The sequence below is a fragment of the Pseudophryne corroboree genome (genome assembly GCF_028390025.1).
Source record: "Pseudophryne corroboree isolate aPseCor3 chromosome 3 unlocalized genomic scaffold, aPseCor3.hap2 SUPER_3_unloc_1, whole genome shotgun sequence".
Taxonomy (NCBI): domain Eukaryota; kingdom Metazoa; phylum Chordata; class Amphibia; order Anura; family Myobatrachidae; genus Pseudophryne; species Pseudophryne corroboree.
This window is the reverse complement of record NW_026967493.1, coordinates 3,043,557-3,065,931: the sequence shown is the minus strand read 5'-3', so window position 1 is coordinate 3,065,931 and position 22,375 is coordinate 3,043,557. Positions and strand designations below refer to the sequence as shown.

The 22,375-nt window shown below is 48.0% G+C and overlaps 2 protein-coding genes across 7 annotated transcripts in view; both read right to left on the bottom strand.

Moving 5' to 3' along the window:
* The window catches only part of LOC134983108 (oocyte zinc finger protein XlCOF6-like), a 426,740-nt gene that overhangs the window by 277,152 nt on the left and 127,213 nt on the right, over nt 1-22,375 (bottom strand). The gene's annotated exons all lie outside the window — the stretch shown is intronic.
* Nucleotides 1,852-22,375, bottom strand: part of LOC134983113 (oocyte zinc finger protein XlCOF22-like) — a 30,130-nt gene continuing 9,606 nt past the window's right edge. Inside the window, exons 2-7 of the mRNA XM_063948830.1 lie at nt 22,136-22,265; nt 21,607-21,798; nt 21,238-21,316; nt 4,968-5,065; nt 4,590-4,845; nt 1,852-3,366 (exon numbers count right to left, since the gene is read on the bottom strand). Of these exons, the coding sequence (XP_063804900.1) occupies nt 2,045-3,366; nt 4,590-4,845; nt 4,968-5,065; nt 21,238-21,316; nt 21,607-21,798; nt 22,136-22,213 (2,025 nt within the window). The 5' untranslated portion in view covers nt 22,214-22,265 and the 3' untranslated portion in view covers nt 1,852-2,044. The remainder of the gene's footprint in view (nt 3,367-4,589; nt 4,846-4,967; nt 5,066-21,237; nt 21,317-21,606; nt 21,799-22,135; nt 22,266-22,375) is intronic.

Sequence of the window (22,375 nt, the reverse complement as noted above, 5' to 3'; positions counted from 1 at the left end):
ACCTTTGTCAGTGCTTTGTTGTCCTCAGCCAGTGTAGGGATCCTGCAGAGACCATATGTTTCAGCATACAAAGACACTAGAGTGGTTCCATATGCTCTCACTGCCTTCCTGCCCTGTTTGCACTCCAGTGCTTCCGGATAGCCATGTCCCGGCTTCATGGACTCCACAAGCTTCTCAGTCTTCTGCACGCCAGGGCTTCTTGTTTAGCTGTGCCCCTGCTTCCCAGTTGCTGCAAACCAGGGCTTCTGGGTTAGCCGTGTACCGGTTTTCCCAGTTTCTGCAAGCTTCTTCAAGCCTTCTGCACGCCAGTGCTTCAGGATTAGCTGTGTCCTGGCTTCCCAGTTTCTGCAAGCTTCTTCAAGTCTTCTGCACGCCAGTGCTTCAGTATAGCCGTGTCCCGGCTTTCCAGCTTCTGTAAACTCCTCAAGTCTTCAGTACGCCAGTGCTTCAGGATTAGCCATGCCCCGACCTCAACTTCTGCAAGCTTCTCAAGTCTTCCGCACGCCAGCACTTCAGGCTAAGCCACGCCCCAACATTACAGGCTCTGCAAGTTTTTCAAGCCTCCAGCACTCGAGGATTACCCGAGTCGCGGCTCTTCTGTCTCCATTAGTTCCTCAAGTACTCTAAATCATCTGTGCTCCATTGCCGGCTGCATCTCAGCCTTCCTGCATCTATAGTATCTGAGTTTGCTGCTGTTATGAACGCTTATATTATTGTTTCTCTATTGCCACATTAATCCTTTTACTGCCATAATCCTGTATGCGGATAAACTATATTAAAAACCTCAATTCATTCCACGGCTCCAGAGTGTGTTCCCAGAAACCAACCCTAGTCCGGGTCCAGCAGTCGCACAGATTCTGATGTGGTATGTGTCAAATTTGAGAGCATATGAATAACCTGTGCCTATAATTTCCCAACAGAACATTGCCCAAAGCATCACACTGTTTCCTCAGACTTGTTTTTATTCCAAAATGCATCCTGGACCCCTCTCTTCCCTAGGTGAGTTGCGTACACACGCCTGGCCATCCAAATAATGCAATCAAAAGTGGCATTTCATTGCACCAGGCACCATTCTTCCATTTGATCCAAGGTCCATTTCCAATGATCGCATGCCCATTGTAGGTGCTTTGATAGTTGTACAGGGATTAGTATGGACACTCCAACACAGTTCCATGAACTGGTTGTCATGCCCCATTACTCCAGTCATCCTCATGACAAATATTCTGCTATTTGTGCCTCAGCAACCCTTCCGCTGGTTGATACGACAAGAGAGCCTTTCATAAAGCCAAGCATCAATAATTCTTTGCCAACCTCGGCAGTTGGTGGATTGTCCCGGCTTGGATCACTGTCAGGAGTTACTCACCACTGCTGACCTTGAGCACCCACAAGCCTTGACATTTTGTAAAATGCTATGACCTAGTTGTCTGGCCATACAAATTAGTTTTTTTAGGAGTCACTCAAGTCTACACCCGACCATATCTTCTGCATTCAACATGTCCACGACTTACTAATAACGTTCCTTACCATCTAATATATCCATGACCTTGACAGGCAGTCAACGTCGTTCGCTTGATATAGGAATGGTCATAATGTTTTGGCTCATAGGTAACTCCAGCTTCTTCATTTTATTACATATTATTTAGGACCCTATATAACAATGTGCTCTTAAAACTGTGCAGTTATAGCCAATATCCAATATAAGGAAACTACTGTACGTTACAGTCACATGTTGATGACACACATTCTACGTATATATGTGCATGGTAATTCAATTATAACATGTTAATATGGTGTTTGAGTGAAACTGTAAAAGGCCATCCATTCATCAGATCTATACATCAACACAATTCGTAAATGTGTATACACCAACTTTTTATTAATTACTTGAATAATGTCAACATATTTTACAACATATAGATTATTTAGTGAAACCCTATTTTGTCTATCGCCTCATGGTAATTTTTTTAAATACTTTTCCTGCGTGTATTTTCTGATGTACAACAAGAGATGTTTTCCGCTTAAAACATTTCCCACACTCAGAACATCAAAAAGACTTCTCACCTGTGTGACTTCTCTGGTGTCTGACAAGATCCGATTTCTCTATAAAACATTTTGCACAATAGGAACATGGAAACGGTTTCTCACCTGTGTGACTTCTCTGATGTCTGACAAGATCTGACTTATATACAAAACATTTCCCACAATCAGAACATGGAAATGGCTTCTCACCTGTGTGAGTTCTCTGATGTGTAACAAGAGTACATTTCTGTGCAAAACATTTCCCACACTGAGAACATGAGAAAGGCTTCTCACCTGTGTGAGTTCTCTGATGTTTAACAAGATCTGATTTATTTGCAAAACATTTCCCACACTGAGAGCATGAAAATGGTTTCACACCTGTGTGAGTTCTCTGATGTTCAAGTAGCTTTGATTTTTCAGCAAAAAATTTGCTACACTCAGAACAATACAACAGTTTCTCACCTGTGTGCTTTCTCTGATGTGCAACAAGAGCGTATTTCTGTGTAAAACATTTTCCACACTCAGAACAAGAAAATGGTTTTTCACCTGTGTGACTTACCTGGTGTGTAACAAGATCTGACTTCTGTACAAAACATTTCCCACAATCAGAACATGGAAATGGCTTCTCACCTGTGTGAGTTCTCTGATGTCTGAGAAGAGATGATTTCTCTGTAAAACATCTCCCACACTCAGAACACGGAAATGGTTTCTCACCTGTGTGAGTTCTATGATGTTTAGCAAGATCTGGTTTCTGTGTAAAACATTTCCCACACTGAGAGCATGAAAAAGGCTTCTCACCTGTGTGAGTTCTCATATGTTTAACAAGATCTGGTTTCAGTGTAAAACATTTCCCACACTCAGAACATGAAAATGGTTTCTCACCTGTGTGAGTTCTCTGATGTTCAATAACCCTTGATTTTTCAGCAAAACATTTCCCACACTCAGAACAAGAAAATGGTTTTTCACCTGTGTGAACTCTAAGATGTACAGCAAGCTGTGACTTACAGGCAAAACTTTTCCCACATTCACAACAAGGAAATGGTTTCCAACCTGTGTGAGTTCTCTGATGTCTAACAAAGCTTGACCGATATAAGAAACATTTACCACACTCAGAACAGGGGAACATTGTAGCACGTGCAGGGCTTCTTCTATGTGTAGCATCATCTAACTTATCAGCCGGATATATTTTATTATTAGGCGACATATATTCACTGTCCAACACTGGAGGTATATTTAGTGTAACAGGGTTTTGTCCTGGAGAATCTTGTACGATGTTATCTTCTGTTTTATAATCTGAGCACAAAAGGAGACGTCCCTCCGAGGTATTCCTGCTTCTGCATCCATCTGCTGGGAATAAAATACATCTTTGGAAATAGATATTTTCTTTCTGCATTGAGTAACAGTTCATACTATGGGGGGAAAGCGCTTAGCTTGTGTGGTGTTATAGGAGCCTCTTGCGCTGTGAGTGTCGCTCTAACGGCAAATACAGTAGAGCCCCCTTTACTGATTCCTACTCGTACCTCCTACGGTCACAAGCAGAGATCGGAGTAATCACACTGAGACCCCCATCTGTGATTGTGGCTATTGAGTGCCACTTGGCTAATTTAAGGACTAGACCCGTGAAAGCACACAAGTTGTGAGGTTCTGCCTAAATAAATGTGAGCACTTTATTACAATTATAAATACAGATAAAAAAGTCTTATAATATAACACAACCACATTACCGAGCACGTTTCATAACCTACGCCAAGGTGACAAGCAGATGGCACAGCCACACTGTACAAGTATACGCCGATAATGGTGACATTTCCCAAGCACACACATTACTCCACCAGCATCAAAGGACAATTATCCCCATTACCAGGTGACATTGTCCAACCGAAGCAGCAGCCCAGATCTTGCCCTCATACAGCGACCACAATATGGTCACCCCATTTCTCCGTAGTATTTTTTCCTTGAAACAAAATATGGTCAGCGACCACAATATGGTCATCCCATTTCTTCGTAGTATTTTTTCCTTGAAACAAAATTTCCCATTCAATGTCCCTTAAAGCTTCCTTCATCAAGTCAAAGTTGGATTTGCTAAAGTTTAGAGTCCTAGTTGAGCCAGTATAGGACTGCTTATGAAAACTGATACTGAATGTGACCATATTGTGGTCGCCGCAGCAGAGGAGACAGGGGCTAAGTGAGCAGCACTACTCCACAGTTCTCCAGGTGGGCAGATAGGTGGCAAGAGAAATCAATGTTCCCTTTAATGGGGGTGTCACACCCATTTTCTGGGAGTGGCAAGGCCAGGTTCCACATCTTCAGATGCAGACTTCCTGGCCCCAGCAGCGTGAATAGCCTGGCCATCCTTTGTAACTCAGGGTTAGATGGCAGATATAAATGCAAGTGATCTAATGCGGCATCTTCAGGTGTAGCAGCGGGTCACAAGAGCAATGCAAGGAGTTGGTCATTTACTGGAGACGCCTTCTAGAGCTATCGCATATTTTCATACAGCAGTCCAAAAATGCAACTGCTGTAGGAACGTCATCCATGTCTGAATCTGGCCCTTCGGGAACATTACTCACCTGTGCTGATATCTGTAGGGACTTCCTCCACCTTACACTGCTGATCACCCATCACATACATCTCTTCTTCTCCCTCTGTATCTTCTGCCTTCATATCAGTCACATATGTCTCTTCTTCCTCTGTATCTTCTGCCTTTATGTCAGTCACAAACACCTCTTCTTCTTCTTCTATATATTCTGTTTTTATATTAGGCACATACATCTCTTCTTCTCCTCCCTGTATATCTTCAATTTTACAATTATTCCAGACTTTTCCCTAAGTAGCCAAACACAAACTGAGAGTAAAGGAGAAGCTCTGTCTAACACATGTACAACTTCCCTACAGGTTATTTAACCAGAGTAATTTTGATAACTGGTGAGACCCCCAGATCCACCTACCTGATGCTCCTGTGGGACACTGTGATTCTCCTCTGTATGATCCTGGGAATAAAGAGGACATGGACATCTCTCTGGGGTATTCCTGCTAATGGCCCCATCTGTAGGAGACACACAGTGACTGAGTACATTGTATATATGTGATTATCAGATGATCTGTAGCTAGGTGGACAGTAGGACAACTTTCTGCTTTGCAAATATGATCTCTCTATATATACTGTGTATATAAAATGCCTGGTAGGCGTCTGTCTGTCCATTCGGGCTGGATGGATTTTGATGCAGTTTTCACAATTTTATAGAGCATTTGTTGAGGAAAGTTTAGGTGTAGGAAATATTAATCTGTGAAAAAAAGGAGCCGAGCAGTGACGATTTCAGTGAAGCAAGTCAGTAAGAGAAGAATGGTAGGGCTTTACAGTGCCACACAATGGCAAAGAGTGGTACTGCAGTAGCTATGTTGTTTTTTGCATTAAAGCTATAAGCAGTCCAGACACCTGAATGCAAGGGCTACCGTGGGTGCAGGGAGTGTGGTTGATATGGGGCCTGCAGCACCTCCGGGGGCCCACCTTCCCCCTTCACCAAGCTCACCACAGGGGACATGACAATGCTGACAGTGAAAGAACAAAGTGGCTGTTGCGCTGGCTGCACCATACAGCTGATTACCAATCACAGAAAGCTGTGCTTTCCCACTCCTGGTTACTCCAACTACATTACTATGGGATGGGGCACACAGGGGCAGGGCTAGATGGTGTACTGCTGGAAGCAACATTTAATGTGGGATAGTGAGTGGGCTGTTATATCAGCACTGCAGGCAGACTTTAGCCTGTGACTAGGAAGAAGTTTACTGCCAGGGATCATCAGCGCTGTGGGCCCACTGTCTAAATGATCAGCAGCAGCTCCCCGGTCCCTCCTCCCTCTCATAGAAGGCTTCAGCCTGCATCAGCACAGCTCATCCTTCACACATGGCCGCTGCCACATCTCTTCTTAATGCTCCTCCTTCACCTGCTTCCATGAGTTATCAGTAAATAGAATTTTAATTACCTACCAGTAAATCCTTTTCCTGTAGTCCATAAGGGATATTGGGGAGACTTAGTACGATGGGGTATAGACGGGGTCCAAAGTAGTCACGAGCACTGTAAATTTATTCACTAGGTGTGCTGGCTCCTCCCCTCTATGCTCCCTCCCACAGGCAGTTATAGGTAAAACAGTGCCCAAAGGAGAAAGGACATACTTGAGAGAAGGATTCATATACCAGCACACCATTAACATACAACAACCAGCAACGGCTGGTAACAACAGCAGCAACAGCTGAACAGGTAACCAAAGAAGAGACGACCTGCAGAAAAGTCAACGCACTGAAGCGGGCGCCCAATATCTCTTATGGACTATGAGAAAAGGATTTACCAGTAGGTAATTAAAATCCTATTTTCTCTAGCATCCATAAGGAATATTGGGGCGACTTAGTATGATGGTGACGTCCCAAAGCTCCCAGAACGTGCGGAGACTGCTGCAGCAATGCCTGCTCAAACTGGGTATCCTCTTTGGGCAGGGTATCAAACTTGTAGAAATTAACAAAAGTGTTCTTCCGCGACCAAGTAGCAGCTCTGTATAGTTGCAGGGCCGAGACTCCACGGGCAGCCACCCAGGAAGAGCCCACCGAGCCTTCAGAGACTTAGGAAGAGGGTAATTTGCCGACACATAGGCATGTTGGATAGTAAGCCTAAGCCAACGAGCAATGGACTGCTTGGAAGCAGGACAAACCTTTTTCTGTGCATCATAGAGCACAAAGAAGGAATCCGTCTTTCTAATCCGAACTGTCCGCTTGACATAGATCTTCAAAGGCTCGCACAGCATCATATGCCTCTGGAGGAGCAGAAGTGTCAAAACTGGACGGAACCACAATAGGTTGATTCAGGTGAAACGCAGACACAACCTTCAGCAGGAATTGTTGCCTAGTCCTGAGCTCCGCTCTGTCCTCGAAAAAGACCAAGTATGGCCCCCAATTCTGAGACACGTCTAGTAGAAGCCAAGGCCAGTAACATCACGGTCTTCCACATGAGGTGCTTGTCTTCTACCGTCATCAGAGGCTCAAACCAGGAGGACTGTAGAAATTCAAACACCACATTCAAATCCCAGGGTGCCGTAGGCTGCACAAAAGGAGGTTGTATGTGGAGTCCCCCTAGCAAGAAGGTCTGAACTTCTGGCAACACTGCCAATTTCTTCTGGAAGAAAACGGAGAGAGATGAAATCTGGACCTTAATGGAACCCAGACGTAAGCCCTTATCCACACCAGCCTGCAGGAAATGTAAGAAACGTCCCAATGGAACTCTGCAGGCAGATACGTACGTTCCTTGCACCAAGAAACATATCTCCTCCAGATTTGATGATAGTGTTTTGATGTCACAGGTTTCCTGGCCTGAACCATGGTAGCAGTGACCTTGTTGAAAAGGCCCTTGTGAGCTAGGATGTTCCGCTCAACCTCCATGCCATCAAACAACGTCGCCGTAAGTCCAGGTAGATGAACGGTCCTTGTTGAAGATCACTTCTAAGCGACGGACATGTCCAGAAGATCCACGTACCACGCCCTCTGAGGCCATTTAGAATTGCCTGACTCCTTGATTTCTGATTCGCTTGAGCACCCTTGGGAGCAATGGAATTGGAGGAAACAGGTAGACCAGCCGGTAAGGCCAAGGCGACGTCAGTGCATCCACTACCCCCGCCTCAGGGTCCCTGGTTCGTGAGCAATACCAGTGAAACTTCTTGTTGAGTTGAGAAGCCATCATGTCTATCTGTGGGCAGCCCCACCGGTGGCTGATCTGCTGGAACACCTGACGGTGAAGTCCCCACTCTCCCGGGTGGAGATCGCGACGACTCAGGAAGTCCGCTTCCCAGTTGTCCACACCCGGAATGAAGATGGCCGACATTGCTCTTGCATTTCTTTTCACCCAGGGGAGTATCTTTGACACCTCTCGGATGCAGGCTCTGCTTTTTGTACCTCCTTGCCAATTGATGTACGCCACTGCTGTGGCGTTGTCCAACTGAACTTGGATTGCGTGATCCGTGAACAGAGGAGAGGCCTGAAGCAGAGCATTGTAGATCGCCCGAAGATCCAGAATGTTGATCGGAAGGAGGGCTTCGAGGGCTGACCACCTGTCCTGGAACTGTGCCCCTTGGGTGGCAGAACCCCATCGTCGCAGACTCGCATCCACTTTCTGGGCCACAGTATCCAGCAACATCCCCAGAAACAGGAGCCGCTGAGTTGGCTCCAGGTGGGACTTCTGTATATTGAGGATCCACCCATGGTGCAACAGAAGTTGGATATGGCGCGATAAAAGCTCTCTGGATCTTGTTCTTATCAGAAGATCATCCAGGTAAGGGACAACATTGACCCCCTGGACACAGAGCTGGAACATCATCTCTGCCATCACCTTCGTGAATACCCTCGGAGGCCGATGGGCAATGCCGGAACTGGTAGTGATGGGCAGGCCGATGGGCAATGCCTGGAACTGGTAGTGATCGTTCAGTAGGGCAAACCTCAGATAAGCCATGATGACATGGCCAAATTGGAATATGGAGATAGGCGTCCTTGATATCCAAGGAAACCATGAAATCCTGGTCTTCCAGGCCCGCAATCACTGCTTGCAAGGATTCCATTTTGAACTTGAACACCTTCAGGTATGGATTCAAGGACTTTAGATTTAAAATGGGTCTCACTGAACCGTCCGGCTTCGGTACCACAAACATGTTGGAATAATAAGCCTTGCCTCGTTGTGGTATTGGTACAGGGACAATGACGTGGGACTGGACCAACTTTTGAATGGCCTGTTGTAACGTAACCTGCGTAACCTCCAAGGCTGGTAAGCTTGATTTGAAAAATCGTTTGGGAGGAGCACTGTCGAACTCCAGCTTGTAGCCCTGAGAAATGAGATCCCTGACCCAAGTATCCTGGCAGGAAACCTCCCAGACGCAGCTGAAGTGACGCAGTTGAGCTCCCACCTCGAGATCCGCTCGGGGTGTGTGGGCACCGTCATGCTGAGGCCTTAGTGGAAGCAGAACTGGTGAACTGTTCCTGAGAACCGGTGTTTGCGGGTTTTCTTGTCTTACCTCTGGTGCCTCTAACCACACTGGAGGCACCACTGGCCCTAGATCGAAATCGGTTAGACCGAAAGGACTGAACAGACGGCCCCGAGTAGGAGCGTCTCACCGGCGGGGCCCCAGAAGGGAGAAACGTGGATTTCCCAGCAGGGACTTTGGAAATCCACGTATCCAACTCAAACCCAAAGAGCCATTTCCCAGAAAAGGGGAGGGATTCTACACTGCGCTTTGACTCTGCGTCCGCTATCCACTGACATATCCACAAAGCCCTGCGCGCCGACACTGCCATGGCAGAAGTCCTATCATTAATATTGTCCATCTCCTTGAGCGAGTCACACAGGATGCGTGTAGTGTCCTGAATGTGTTTCAGGAGAGTCACTATAGTGACCAGAGGCATACTCCCCCAAGAGGCCCTCCTGAATTTGAGTAGCCCACAAATAAATGGCATGAGTCATCCAGCAACCCTCAATGACCGGCCTTTGCGATACACCTGCTGCCATGTAAAAGGAGATTTATGGTAAACAATTACCCTTGTTAAATCTCTTTCTGCGAGGTACACTGGAATTCACAGGGAATAACATTGGGGTGTAGAGTAGGATCTTGATCCGAGGCACCAACAGGCTAAAAGCTTTGACTGTTCCCAAGATGCTCAGCGCCACCTCCACTATAACCCCACCTCCGTGCACAGGAGTTCAGTTTAGTTAACCATAAATCCTACCATAAATCTCCTTTTCTGCTGCGGGGTACACTGAAGCAGTTCCTTATGGGAGGGGACGCACTGTAGCGGGCACAAGAACTCGGAGTCCAAAGGAAGCATCCTGGGAGGCGGAAGTATCGAAGGCATAGAACCTTATGAACGTGTTCACTGAGGACCACGTAGCCACCTTGCAGAATTGTTCAAGGGTCGCACCACGGCGGGCCACCTAAGAAGGTCCAACAGACCGAATAGAATAGGCTTTGATGGTAGCAGAGGCTGGAAGGCTAGCATGTACATAAGCATGTGCAATCACCATTCTAATCCATCTGGGCAAGGTCTGCTTGTTAGCAGGCCAGACACGTTTGTGAAAACCAAACAGTACAAAGACAGAATCAGACTTCCTAACGGAGGTTGTCCTCTTCACATAGATACGGAGAGTCCGTACTACATCCAAAGACCGCTCTTTGGAGGATAAATCCGGAGAGAAAAAGGCCGGAAACACAATTTCCTGGTTAAGGTGGAAAGACAACACCTTAGGTAGATAACCAGGGCGCGTTTGAAGGACCGCCCGGTCACGGTGAAAAATCAGATAGGTGGACCTACAAGACAAGGCACCCAAATCTGATACCCGTCTAGCAGAGGCAATAGCCAGCAGAAACAAGACCTTGAGGGAAAGCCACTTAAGGTCAGCAGATTCAAGAGGTTCAAATGGAGACTCTTGCAAAGCCTTCAGAACCACTGACAAATCCCAAGGAGCCACAGGTGGGACATAGGGAGGTTGAATCTGTAAAACACCCTGAGTGATGATATGAACATCAGGCAGAGTTGCAATTTTTCTCTGAAACCATACCGACAAGGCAGAAATATGAACCTTGAGGGAGGCAAGTCGAAGGACCATGTCCAGGCATTGTTGTAAGAAGGTCAAACGTTTGGCCGCACTAAACTTGTAAACGTCATGATTGTTAGATGCGCACCAAGCAAAGTAAGAATTGCAGACCCTATGGTAAATCTGAGCAGAAGCTGGCTTATGGGCCTTCAACATAGTTTGAATGACTGCCTCAGAAAATCCTTTGGCCCTCAGTACGGAAGCTTCAAGAGCCACGCCGTCAAAACCAGTTGGGCCGAATCCTGATAAACATAAGGGCCCTGAACGAGGAGGTCTGGTCTTTGCAGAAGCAGAAGAGGACGCTCTAGCAAGAGACCCTGTAGGTCGGAGAACCAATGCCGTCTGGGCCACGCTGGAGCTATTAGAAGAATGTTTCCTCCTTCTTGCTTGAACTTCCTCACTACTCTGGGCAGGAGTCACACCGAAGGGAACACGTACGGCAGCCGAAAGTTCCATGGAATTGCCAGTGCATCCACAAACGCCGTTTGAGGATACCTTGTTCTTGCTCCGAAGACGCCATCAGGTCTACAACTGGTAGGCCCCACTTGTCCACTAGGAGCAGAAATACTTCTGGATGAAGGCTCCACTCTCCGGCATGTATGTCCTGACGACTGAGGAAGTCCGCTTCCCAGTTGAGGACCCCCGGAATGAACACTGCCGATATGGCTGGCAGATGGCGTTCCACCCATTAAAGAATTTGACACTTTTAACATTGCCATGCGGCTTCGAGTGCCGTCTTGATGATTTATGTAAGCCACCATGATGGCGTTGTCTGACTGTACTTGAACAGGCCTGTTCAGTACCAGATGCCGGGGCAGTTTCAGAGCATTGAGCACTGCCCGCAATTCCAGAATGTTTATCGGGAGGAGAGACTCCTCCCTGGTCCACTGACCCCGAAGAGAGTGTTGCTCCAACACCGCGCCCCAACCTCTCAGAATTGCATTCGTCATCAGAAGGACCCAGTTGGAGATCCAGAAGAGATGACCCCTGCTCAATCGATGGTCTCGCAGCCACCAGGTCAGTGACAGACGGACCACCGGAGACAAGGAGATCATTTGAGACCTGAGTCGGTGAGACAGGCTGTCCCACTTGGCAAGAATCAGTTTTTGCAGAGAGCGGGAATGAAATTGAGCATTCTCCACTATGTCAAAAGCCGACATCATGAGGCCTAGTACTTGCATCGCCGAGTGTATCAACACATGCGGACGAGAGAAGAAGCAACGTATCTTGTCCTGAAGCTTCTGGTTGTGTGTGTCCAACAACGCTCCCAGATGCACCATGCTCTGGGCAGGGACCAGGGGTGATTTCTTCCAGTTGATCAGCCACCCGTGGGCTTGCAGAAACTGGACAGTCAGATCCAAATGACGGAGGAGAACTTCTGGGGAATTGGCCGGGATTAGCAGATCGTCCAGATACGGCAGGATCCAGATGCCCCGACGGTGGAGTGAAGCCGTCATAACTGCCATGACCTTGGTGAAAATTCACGAAGCCGTGGTCAGACCAAACGGTAAGGCCTGGAATTGGTAATGGAGATTGCCAATACCAAACCGCAGGTATTGCTGATGTGACATGGCAATCGGGATACGCAGGTAAGCATCCTGAATACCCAGGGATACCATATAGTCCCCTAGTTCCAAAGCCAGGACAATAGAGCGAACGGTCTCCATAGAAAACTTGGAGACCCTCACAAACTTGCTCAAAGATTTGAGGTTGAGAATGGGCCGGGAGGAACTATTCGGTTTGGGGACTAGGAACAGCGTTGAATAGTACCCCCTGCCCCTCTGAGCCAGAGGCACCGGCACTACAACTCTGGTGTCCAGGAGGGATTGTACCACTAAATGGAGTTGTTGTTGCCTTCACCTGATCCGAAGGGATGTCCGTCAGGCAACAGCGAGAAGGGGGACGTCTTGAAGGATATAGCGTATCCGTGAGTGATGACTTCCTGCACCCAAGCGTCTGAAGTGGTCTTCAACCATACCTGGGTGAACTGTAGAAGTCAGCCTCCCAACCTGGGATCCCCCCCAGGAAGAGGCCCGCCCCGTCATGCCGCAGGTTTGTCAGATTTGGAAGCTGGCTGACAGGCAGCCCAGGCACGTTTAGGCTTGGGCTTGGTGGTTTTGGAAGTGCGAGGCTGTTATGGGTACGCCTGACCCGTTGCTTTGCCCGGAGGGCGAAAGGAAGTACTCTTAGCCTTTGGGGCCGAAGGAGTAGTACTAGGTAAATATGCAGTCTTTCAGAAGCCAAGTCAGCGACAAGCTTGTTGAGATCCTCACTAAAGAGGAGCACCTCCAGGGTTTTCTTAGAGTCCAAGACCACCGACCAGGATCGCAACCAGAGAATACGGTGAGCCAAAATGGATGTCGTAGCAGCCTTGGATGCCAGAACACCTGCATCTGAAGCTGCTCCTTTAATGTAATGAGATGCCGTGACAATGTAAGAGAGACATTGTCTGGCATGTTCAGAAAAATTGGACGGAAACTGAGCCTCTATTTCCTGAGCCCACGCCTCAATAGCTTCTGCGGCCCAAGTAGCCACAATGGTGGGCCTATGCGCAGCCCTTGCAAGGGTATAGATAGCTTTTAAGCAGCCCTTCACACGCTTATCCGTCGGCTCCTTGAGAGAAGTGACGGTAGTGACAGGCAGAGCAGATGACACCACCAGCTGAGCAAATTGCGAATCCACAGGCGGTGGCGTTTCACAATTTTTACTCATTTCTGCCGCAAGGGAATAGCGGGCTAGCATCTTCTTGTACAGGGTGAATTTCTTTCCTGGGTTCTCCCAGGATTCCTGACGTATAGTATGTCAACCAAGTGGTCAGAATGAGGTAAAACTAATTTAGTAACCTTCTGACGTTTGAACCTGTCCGGTTTCTTAGATGTAGTAGCAGGCTCAGGATCATCATCAATCTGAAGAATGAGCCTGATAGCCTCTAATACAGGGGTGGCCAACCAGTCAGAGGCAAAGAGCCCCAAAAAATCTGTAGTCAAGCCAAAGAGCCGGTATCATGCGCGCGCCCAAAACTGGGGCATGGCCTTACTGGCACAAGGCCACGGACAATTTTTGTGCGCCGGCCTTCAGTATGACATTCACCGTGTGTCACACCCCCATTTTTAGTTACACTGGGGGTGAGAAACACAAACATTTTATACATTACGGTAGGCAGAATACCCATTTTACACATTACCGCAGGCAGTCCCCATTTTACACATTCCGGCAGGCAAGAGTCCCTATTTTACACATTACGACAGGCAAGTGTCCCCATTTTACACATTACGGCAGGCAAGAGTCCCTATTTTACACATTTTGTCAGGCACAGAGGCTCCAGGCTGCATGCTCAAGTCTCCCCAGGCAGGCTCAAGTCTCCCCAGGCTCACCCCCCAGGCAGGCTCCGGTCTCCCCAGGCAGGCTCCAGGCTTGCCCCCCCCCCCAGCATATTCTCCGTGGGCTATTAGGCCTAGGTATAAATACATACCGCGGCATCCACGAGTCCCGCGACCGCGTCTCTCCTCGTGGCAGAGACTCCGCCTCTCATTACGCGATGTGACGTCATGACATCACATCGCACACAAAGCGGAGCGGTGCCAGCCCATCCCAAGCCTCCATTGAAGGAGGCAGATCTGGGACAAGTGCGGGTGCGGGAGCCTCATCAAATGAAGGGGAGAGCCGCATGCGGCTCGAGAGCCGCGGGTTGGCCACCCCTGCTCTAATAGATCAGGACCATCCACCTGTGAAACAGATTCCCCATCAGAAACGTCATGATCAGAGTCTGTGGGGTCAGTATACACGCCATCTTCATCAGAAGAGGTATCCGGAACATGTGTGGATTGAGAGGAAGTAACAGCCCGCTTAGAGGACTTCTTAGGTTTAGTCTTAGGCGGGCGAAGGTCAGGAATACGTTTATCCAAAGAGTTATTCAATTGCTGTAACTGAGTGGACAGAGCATCTGTCCATGGCGGATTAACCGCAGAGACCATATAAGGCTGATAAGGCACCGGAGGTCCCATAGGGGGCGCAAGCCTAGTTACCAGCGTGGTCAGTAAATTAGAAAAGGCAGCCCAAGGCGGGCCCTGATGTGCCCCCGTTGTTACAAACTGACTGGGGGGTACAGAACCCCCAAAACCTGAACCCTGTGCAGCCATGTTATCCTCAAATGCATCTGGGACGTCATAACCGGCCATGGCGGAAGCAGCCCCAGACCCATCGCCCCCTGTAGCTAACATGATATGAAAGCATAAACCACGGGCGACACAGTACAATATCAGCAAATATAATACCTAAACACAAACCCCCCGTGCAGTGTGACAGCACAAACGGAGGATTTCTGAGGTAAAATGAAAGATACAGAGAAAATACAAAATACGTATATCCTGTGAAATAACTATATTATCTAATAACCCTGACGCACGGAGCCCCCTCAGGTTACAGAACATAGGGATAGCGGTAGGGATGAGATACACAGAGTAGAGATCACCCAGCAGCTGTATGCACACACACAGTCACGTGTATAATGCAGGAATTATGACAAACAATAAAACTGCACTGGACTAGAAATACTATTACTGAGTAAAGCTATGTATATAAACAGATATATCAATGCACAGTATAAACTGGATGAATATCACAGGGTACTTGTACTAAATAACCGTGAAGTATGCACTTGTTCTTAACTAACACTGTCTAAACGACATGTAGAATACTTAAGTGTCCTGTAAATGCACAGCGCTGATGATGCAGGCGGTTTTACAGAGGAGGCATCGCCCATCAGTCCCAGAATCAGCGCAGCTGTGTGTAATGGCGCCCAAACGCTGACAGGGAGTGAGAGACATAGATAGATGCAGCTCAGGGTCGGGAACATTTACTCTAAATAGCGCCCAGGGGCTGGGGGAGGGGCTACAGGTCAGAGCTTTATCCCCTTGCTGGACTTCACCACCGGGTGCGGCGGGCCTTAATAAACAGGATTATAGCCTAATCCGACCTGTGCCCTTGCCCTGGTGGTCTAGTGGGGTCCCTGTACAAACAGTGTCCATGCAGGCGCGCGCGGCCTGCCTCATAATGGTCACGGCGGATCGCAATTTTTAGCAGGTACCGCCTGGAGTACCCTCTTACCTCCTCCCTGAGTGCGGCCACGCGATCCCGGAGAACTTCAGTTAGTGTGTGCCCTAGGGGAAGAACCAGAGCCTCCGCTGTAAGTACCAAGCATCCAGGGATGCAGGAGTATACAGCGCAGCTGGGGGAGGTGAGGGAGCGGCAGTAGGAGATATCAGAATGACATCTAGAACTAGAGTGCCTCTGCTGCAGCCCTTGAAGTCTTCTATCTTCTTTAAAATAGCTCTTCTTAAGGCTGCTGGAGCAGCCCTGCCCATTAGCTGCCTGCACTGCAGGCACCAACTTACAAACTGAGCTCATGTGCACGGAGGCAGGGTTATAGAGGAGACAGCGCTGAGCATCTTGGGAACAGTCAAAGCTTTAGCCTGTTGGTGCCTCGGATTTAGATCCTACACTACACCCCGATGTTATTCCCTGTGGAATAACAGTGTACCCCGCTGCAGAAATAGATTTGAGTGTAGCCTCTATTTTTCTGTCCCCAGGACCCTTTATGGTAAAGGAGCCCGGGCCAGGGAGCACCGTCTTTTTGGACAGCCGAGAGACTGATACATCAACCCCCGGCAGTGGCAGAACTAGCAAGCGGTGGGCCCAGCTGCAACAAAATGCTTTGCCCCCTCCCCTCTCATCCCGTCCAAGTCCACCCCCTCACCCCTGGCTGGAGAGGATCTGGTGAGGGGGACCTACTCAGGGCCAGGGAAATGAATACCTAGCAACAGTGCCGTAACTAGACATTTTAGCGCTGTGTGCAAGAAACGGCATCGGCACCCCCTCTATGTAAAATAGGGGCAGTGTGCGCCTCAGACGCGCACAAAATATATTGGGGCGTGGCTTCATGGGGAAGGGGTGTGGCCACAAAATAATACCAATTCAAATAACGGTGCACAGTAGTCTCCATTATTCAAATTACACCGCACAGTAGCGCCACTACACCAGGTAGAGCCCCTTTTACACATTACGGTGGACAGCGTCGCCTTTTTACACATTACGGCAGACAGAGTCCACCTTTTACACATTACGGCAGACAGCATCCCGTTTTTACACATTACGGCAGACAGCGTCCCGTTTTTGCACATTACGCCAGACAGCGTCCCGTTTTTACACATTACGGCAGACAGCGTCCCCTTTTTACACATTATGGCAGACAGAGTCCACCTTTTACACATTACGGCAGACAGCATCCCGTTTTTACACATTACGGCAGACAGCGTCCCGTTTTTGCACATTACGCCAGACAGCGTCCCGTTTTTGTACATTACGCCAGACAGCGTCCCGTTTTTACACATTACGGCAGACAGCGTCCCGTTTTTACACATTACGGCAGACAGCGTCCCCTTCTTACACATTACGTCAGACAGCGTCCCCTTTTTACACATTACGGCAGACAGCGTCCCCTTTTTACACATTACGGCAAACAGTGTTCCCTTTTTTACACATTACAGCGGACAGCGTCCCCTTTTTACACATTATGGCAGACAGAGTCCACCTTTTACACATTACGGCAGACAATGTCCCGTTTTCACACATTACGGCAGACAGCGTCCCGTTTTTACACATTGCAGCAGACAGCATCCAGTTTCTACACATTACGGCAGACAGCGTCCTTCTTTTTACACATTACGGCAGACAGCGTCCTTCTTTTTACACATTACGGCAGCCAGTCCCCATTTTTACACATTACGATCGATCGATCGATAGATATATATATATAGACAGACAGAAAGAATACATTATACTTGCTGGCTCAGACAGTCAGGCAGATGATGATCCCGGGCAGGGGAGGAGGGAGGGGGACTCGGGACTGGAACTTCAGCAGCACAGTGTAATTGGTGGAGGTGCCGCTGCACCTGTCCCTCTCCTTCCACATAGACGGCCAGCCTATGTGGAAGGAGAGGGACAGCTGTAGCAGCGCCTCCACCAATTACACTGCGCTGCTGCGGCTCCCTCCTCCTCCCCGTGGCTGCGTCCCTGCTGCTCCTGTCTTTGGGCCCGCAGTACACAGCGGCAGGCGGCATATAATGAGTCAGCTTGACTCATTACATGCCGCGCTGGCTTTGGGCACCTTGACAGCAGCAGGCCCCAGTGCAAGGCACCGGTTGCACTGGTGGTAATTCCGCCACAAACCCCCGGGGGTTCCTCACAAAATTTTCTATCTTCAGGCGCAGATGGGAAAGTGCGCAAATTTTTTTTTGACACTTGGAATTTTTTTGTCTGGATTTTTCCAGGCCAACTTAAATAGGCCATCTAAGGGAAAGTGACATTAGGCTTGTTTTGTGTAAAGAAAATTGACTGCCGTGACGCAGCGTCCTCTAGAGGGAGCTTTAACACGTCCCGTATAGCCAGAATAAGGGGTTCAACATCCTGAGCAGAATCGGAATCCCCACTAACGGGATCCATGTCCTCCCTATCCTCCTGTACATCGTCATTTGAATCAGAGAGTGGAGCAGGTAAACCACGCTTCTGTGGACGTGCATGAGAGAAGGGGGATGGGCTGTGGAACATCTGTCCTAGCAGTTAAGTCTGCAACAGCCTGCTGTAGTAGCTGAGTTTTCTATACACTAACAGAGAGCTGTGTTGTCATATCAGGCATCATCGTTTTAAGAAACCATAGCCAAATATAAACACAATAACTAAAACTACTAAACTAAACTAGAACTACTGTTTTTATATCTGGAGGTTTTGATGTGATGCATCTATACCGGTGGAGAACTATTACTCTATATATCTTTTTTCTTTTTCTTCTTACAGTTTGACCACACTTTTCATTCTCCTCCATTACTTGTTACACATACGTTCTTTTTATTGGAATGTTTAAAGGTTTTATTTGTGGAAAATGTGTTTTGATTTTTCCTTGTTCTAATGTGAGATTGAATATTCTATATCTCATTATTTTTTGGCAGGATGACCCTGTGTCCAAACTGTTATACAATACTATTTCAATATTCTTGGTCTTGAATTGCTATATTTTAATTTCTGTAATGTGAAAAATCCTAATAAAAACATTTTGAAAGAAACCCTAGCCATGAGGGCTCTGTACCCTCTCCCCCAGCCCCTTCACTGGTTTGGGAAGATTGGCTGCATTGTTCACATGAAAGAGAATCAGATGATAATGGAGAGAATCTGGTGCACAGCTTGTGTTTATCCATGTTTACAGTATGAACAATGACATACACACAGAGTTATACTATGCAAGCCTGTCCTTACTGTATGGGAGAGGAGAGAGAGAGAGAGACACCAGCACACCCGTAGCTGCACAGTCCCAGTGAAGTTTTCAGCTAACTATCACAGTAACACTAATGATTTCTGTCCTGTAGAGGACACAGATAGTGTACAACAGCAGCTCTCCCCCTTTGCTACACCCTGTACCAGATTTCCAGCGTGTCTTGTGAGGCAGGAAGTGCTGTGTGTGCTGGCTGCTGCTGCATTAAGCAGAGGAAGGCGCCAAAATGCCTCTGGTCCCGCTCTGAGGTAGCTCCGCCTCTCTAATGGCGCCGAAGCTACAGTGATTATTTATACTGGCAATGTCTCCTGTTAGCTAAAACTAGTACGTGTGATGTTTTAAGCCTATCTGAAGCCAGTCTACACAGGGGGCTCTAGGGGGTCCTCCCCAGGAGGGTCCCGTATACCGCGCCCGTGTTCAGCCACACTTTGAACCGGGGGAACCCTTAGCAGGGCCCCCGGTTTGTACTCGCCACAGACGTCACCTTCAGGCATTGTTAGGGGTGTGCAGCGTGTTGCAATTGCGACACAGCCAAAACACAGTGCCCCGCTGAACAAATAACCTCTCAGGACGGTGGTCCTGCAGCGGGGAAGCAGCTCTGACACCTCGCAAGGCCGGTGACCGTCTTACCCCTAACTCCCACGGTGCAGGTATGCTGTTGCCCAAACAGCATACAGAAAATAACAAAGATTGGAAAGAAATTGAAGAAAACTCTCTGGAGCTTGCATCCTCTCCTGAGGGCACTGTTTTCTAAACGGCCTGTGGGAGGGGGCATAGAGGGGAGGAGCCAGCACACCCAGTGAACAATTTTAAAGTGCACCAGCTCCTTTGGACCCTGTCTAAACCCCATTGTACTAAGTCTCCACAATATCCCTTATGGATGCTAGAGAAATATAGGCAAGACTTTCCCATGAGTACCTCTGACCCCCCTCCCCATGAGCACCTATTCTCTCCCCTAACCATATAAACAAATGCCCCCCCCCCCTTCCATGAGTGCTTCTGCCTCCAACCTGCCCATATGTGCCTCTGACCGCCCCAAGCATACCTTTGACCCCTCCATCTGTACTTCTGGACTCTTCCTCATAATTAGGTCCTCTGACAACCCCCCTCCCCCATCTGTAACTCTGCCTCGACCACCATCCATACTGTGCCTTTACCCCCTCCCTAAAGCCTGTGGTTGCTGACCAGAAGTAGGATGAAAGGAGAGAAGTCAGTGCTCAGAGTCACATAACTGAACCTAAAGATGTCAAGAAAAATGGGGCAGATGTATTAACCTGGAGAAGGCATAAGGAAGTGATAAACCAGTGATAAGTGTAAGGTGATAAAGGAACCAGCCAATCAGATCCTGTTAACTGACATATTGGAGCTGATTGGCTGGTGTCTTTCACCTTGCTCTTATCACTGGTTCCTTATGCCTTCTCCAGGTTAATACATCTGCCCCAATTTTCCTTTTAAGAATGATTAAAGGGATTATGTAGTATGTACTTGGTTTAAGGAGCTGTGTGTTTTCTGCAAATTCGCTGCTATATTTGAAGCATTGGGGGCCCCTACAACTTTTGCTATGGGGCCCACAAAGTTCTAGTTACGCCCGTGCCTGTATCTCTACATAGTATAAAATAAATTAATCAGTAGGCGGCCCTTCTGTGCGGACTAATCTCGAGAACCACTGGGCGGATTTTGATGCAGTTTTCAAAATTCTATAGAGCATTTGCTGAGGAAGGACTACGTATATGGAATTAATCTATGATCAAAGGGAGCCAAGCAGTGATGATTTTAGTGAAGTCAGCTCAAATACAAAGCCAGGTCCGGTTGCTACTGATCTTTTCATTTTAAGGCAGCACAGAGTGTTTGCAGCACCCTATAAGGGGCAACAGTGACAATGTAACATCACAGAGCATACGGAAGTTCACAACAGTAAAACCACAGACCATAATTACATATAAATGACATAGAGGGTAATATCACAGACAGGGCAGACTCTGGTACATGGGGAACAGGTGTAGAACAACGCACATTAGCTGTAAGTGGCAAGTGGAGGGGAGTCTCAGGGAGGGGAAGGTGATGCAGCTCTCAGTGATCTTGTACCCAGCATATGTACCAACACTCAGTATCAGAGTCACTGAGGAGGAACCAGAGATAGGTGGCACCGAAGTCATGGCCAGTGCAAGGGGGAGACATAGAGGAAAGAAGGTCCTGTCTTACATACTAAGGGGAAGGGTTGTACAGTTGTAGGGGTGACTGGGCAAGAAGGTAACAACACAAAGTCTCCTCTTACCCAGTGATGTGAGGGGCGGGTGATTCTCCATCATCACGTCCTTGTACAGACCCCTGTGTTCCTCTATATAATCCCACTCCTATATAGAGAAATAGTCAGTGACATCCTCACACCTTATAGGAACCTGACACACACAATGATACAGTCACCTCTCCAGTCACATCCCCTGGTGTTACTGTATAATGCCCCATTCCCAGCAGTCACCTCTCCAGTCACATCCCCTGGTGTTACTGTATAATGTCCCATTCCCAGCAGTCACCTCTCCAGTCACATCCCCTGGTGTTACTGTATAATGCCCCATTCCCAGCAGTCACCTCTCCAGTCACATCTCCTGGTGTTACTGTATAATGTCCCATTCCCAGCAGTCACCTGTCCAGTGAGCAGCTGAATGATCTTGCGGGTGAGTTCCAGGATCTTCTGGTCATTGTGTCTCTCATGTATCAGTGAGTGAGGTAGAGGCACCGTCATGGGGTTCTGGGTCCTGCTTAGTTGTCTGTACACACAGGGGCGGCTGCTTGTTGTCCCATGCTCACTTGATGTTTTATCCACCATTGTGTAAGCCTGTGTTTTGAGAAAGACACTATCACTGCACACACTTCCACAAAAATGCTCAGTCAGGTCCCTGTGTTAGTGATAGAGATAAGAATGATGTCACTGTGACACTCCCAGACTCCCTCGCCTCCCCAGTCAGGTCCCTGTGTTAGTAATAGAGATAAGAGTGATGTCACTGTAACACTCCCAGACTAGCTCGCCTCCCCAGTCAGGTCCCTGTGTTAGTAATAGAGATAAGAGTGATGTCACTGTGACATTCCTAGACCCCCTCACCTCCCCAGTTAGGTCCCTGTGTTAGTAATAGAGATAAGAGTGATGTCACTGTGACACTCCCAGACTCCCTCACCTCCCCAGTCAGCAGATAGATGATCTCCAGGGTGAGATCCAAGATGTTCTCAGTTATGTGTCGTCTGTCCTTTTCCATCTTGAAAACTTTGAGAAAGTCCTCTGGTTCTGGGAGGCTGACCTGAGATGTCCTATGTAGAACACAACAAATATATACACTTAGAAAACAGCAGTCTCCTTTGTATGTATGTGGCCTGTGTATTAGACATCCATGTGGTTTCCCATCTATCTGACTGCCTGG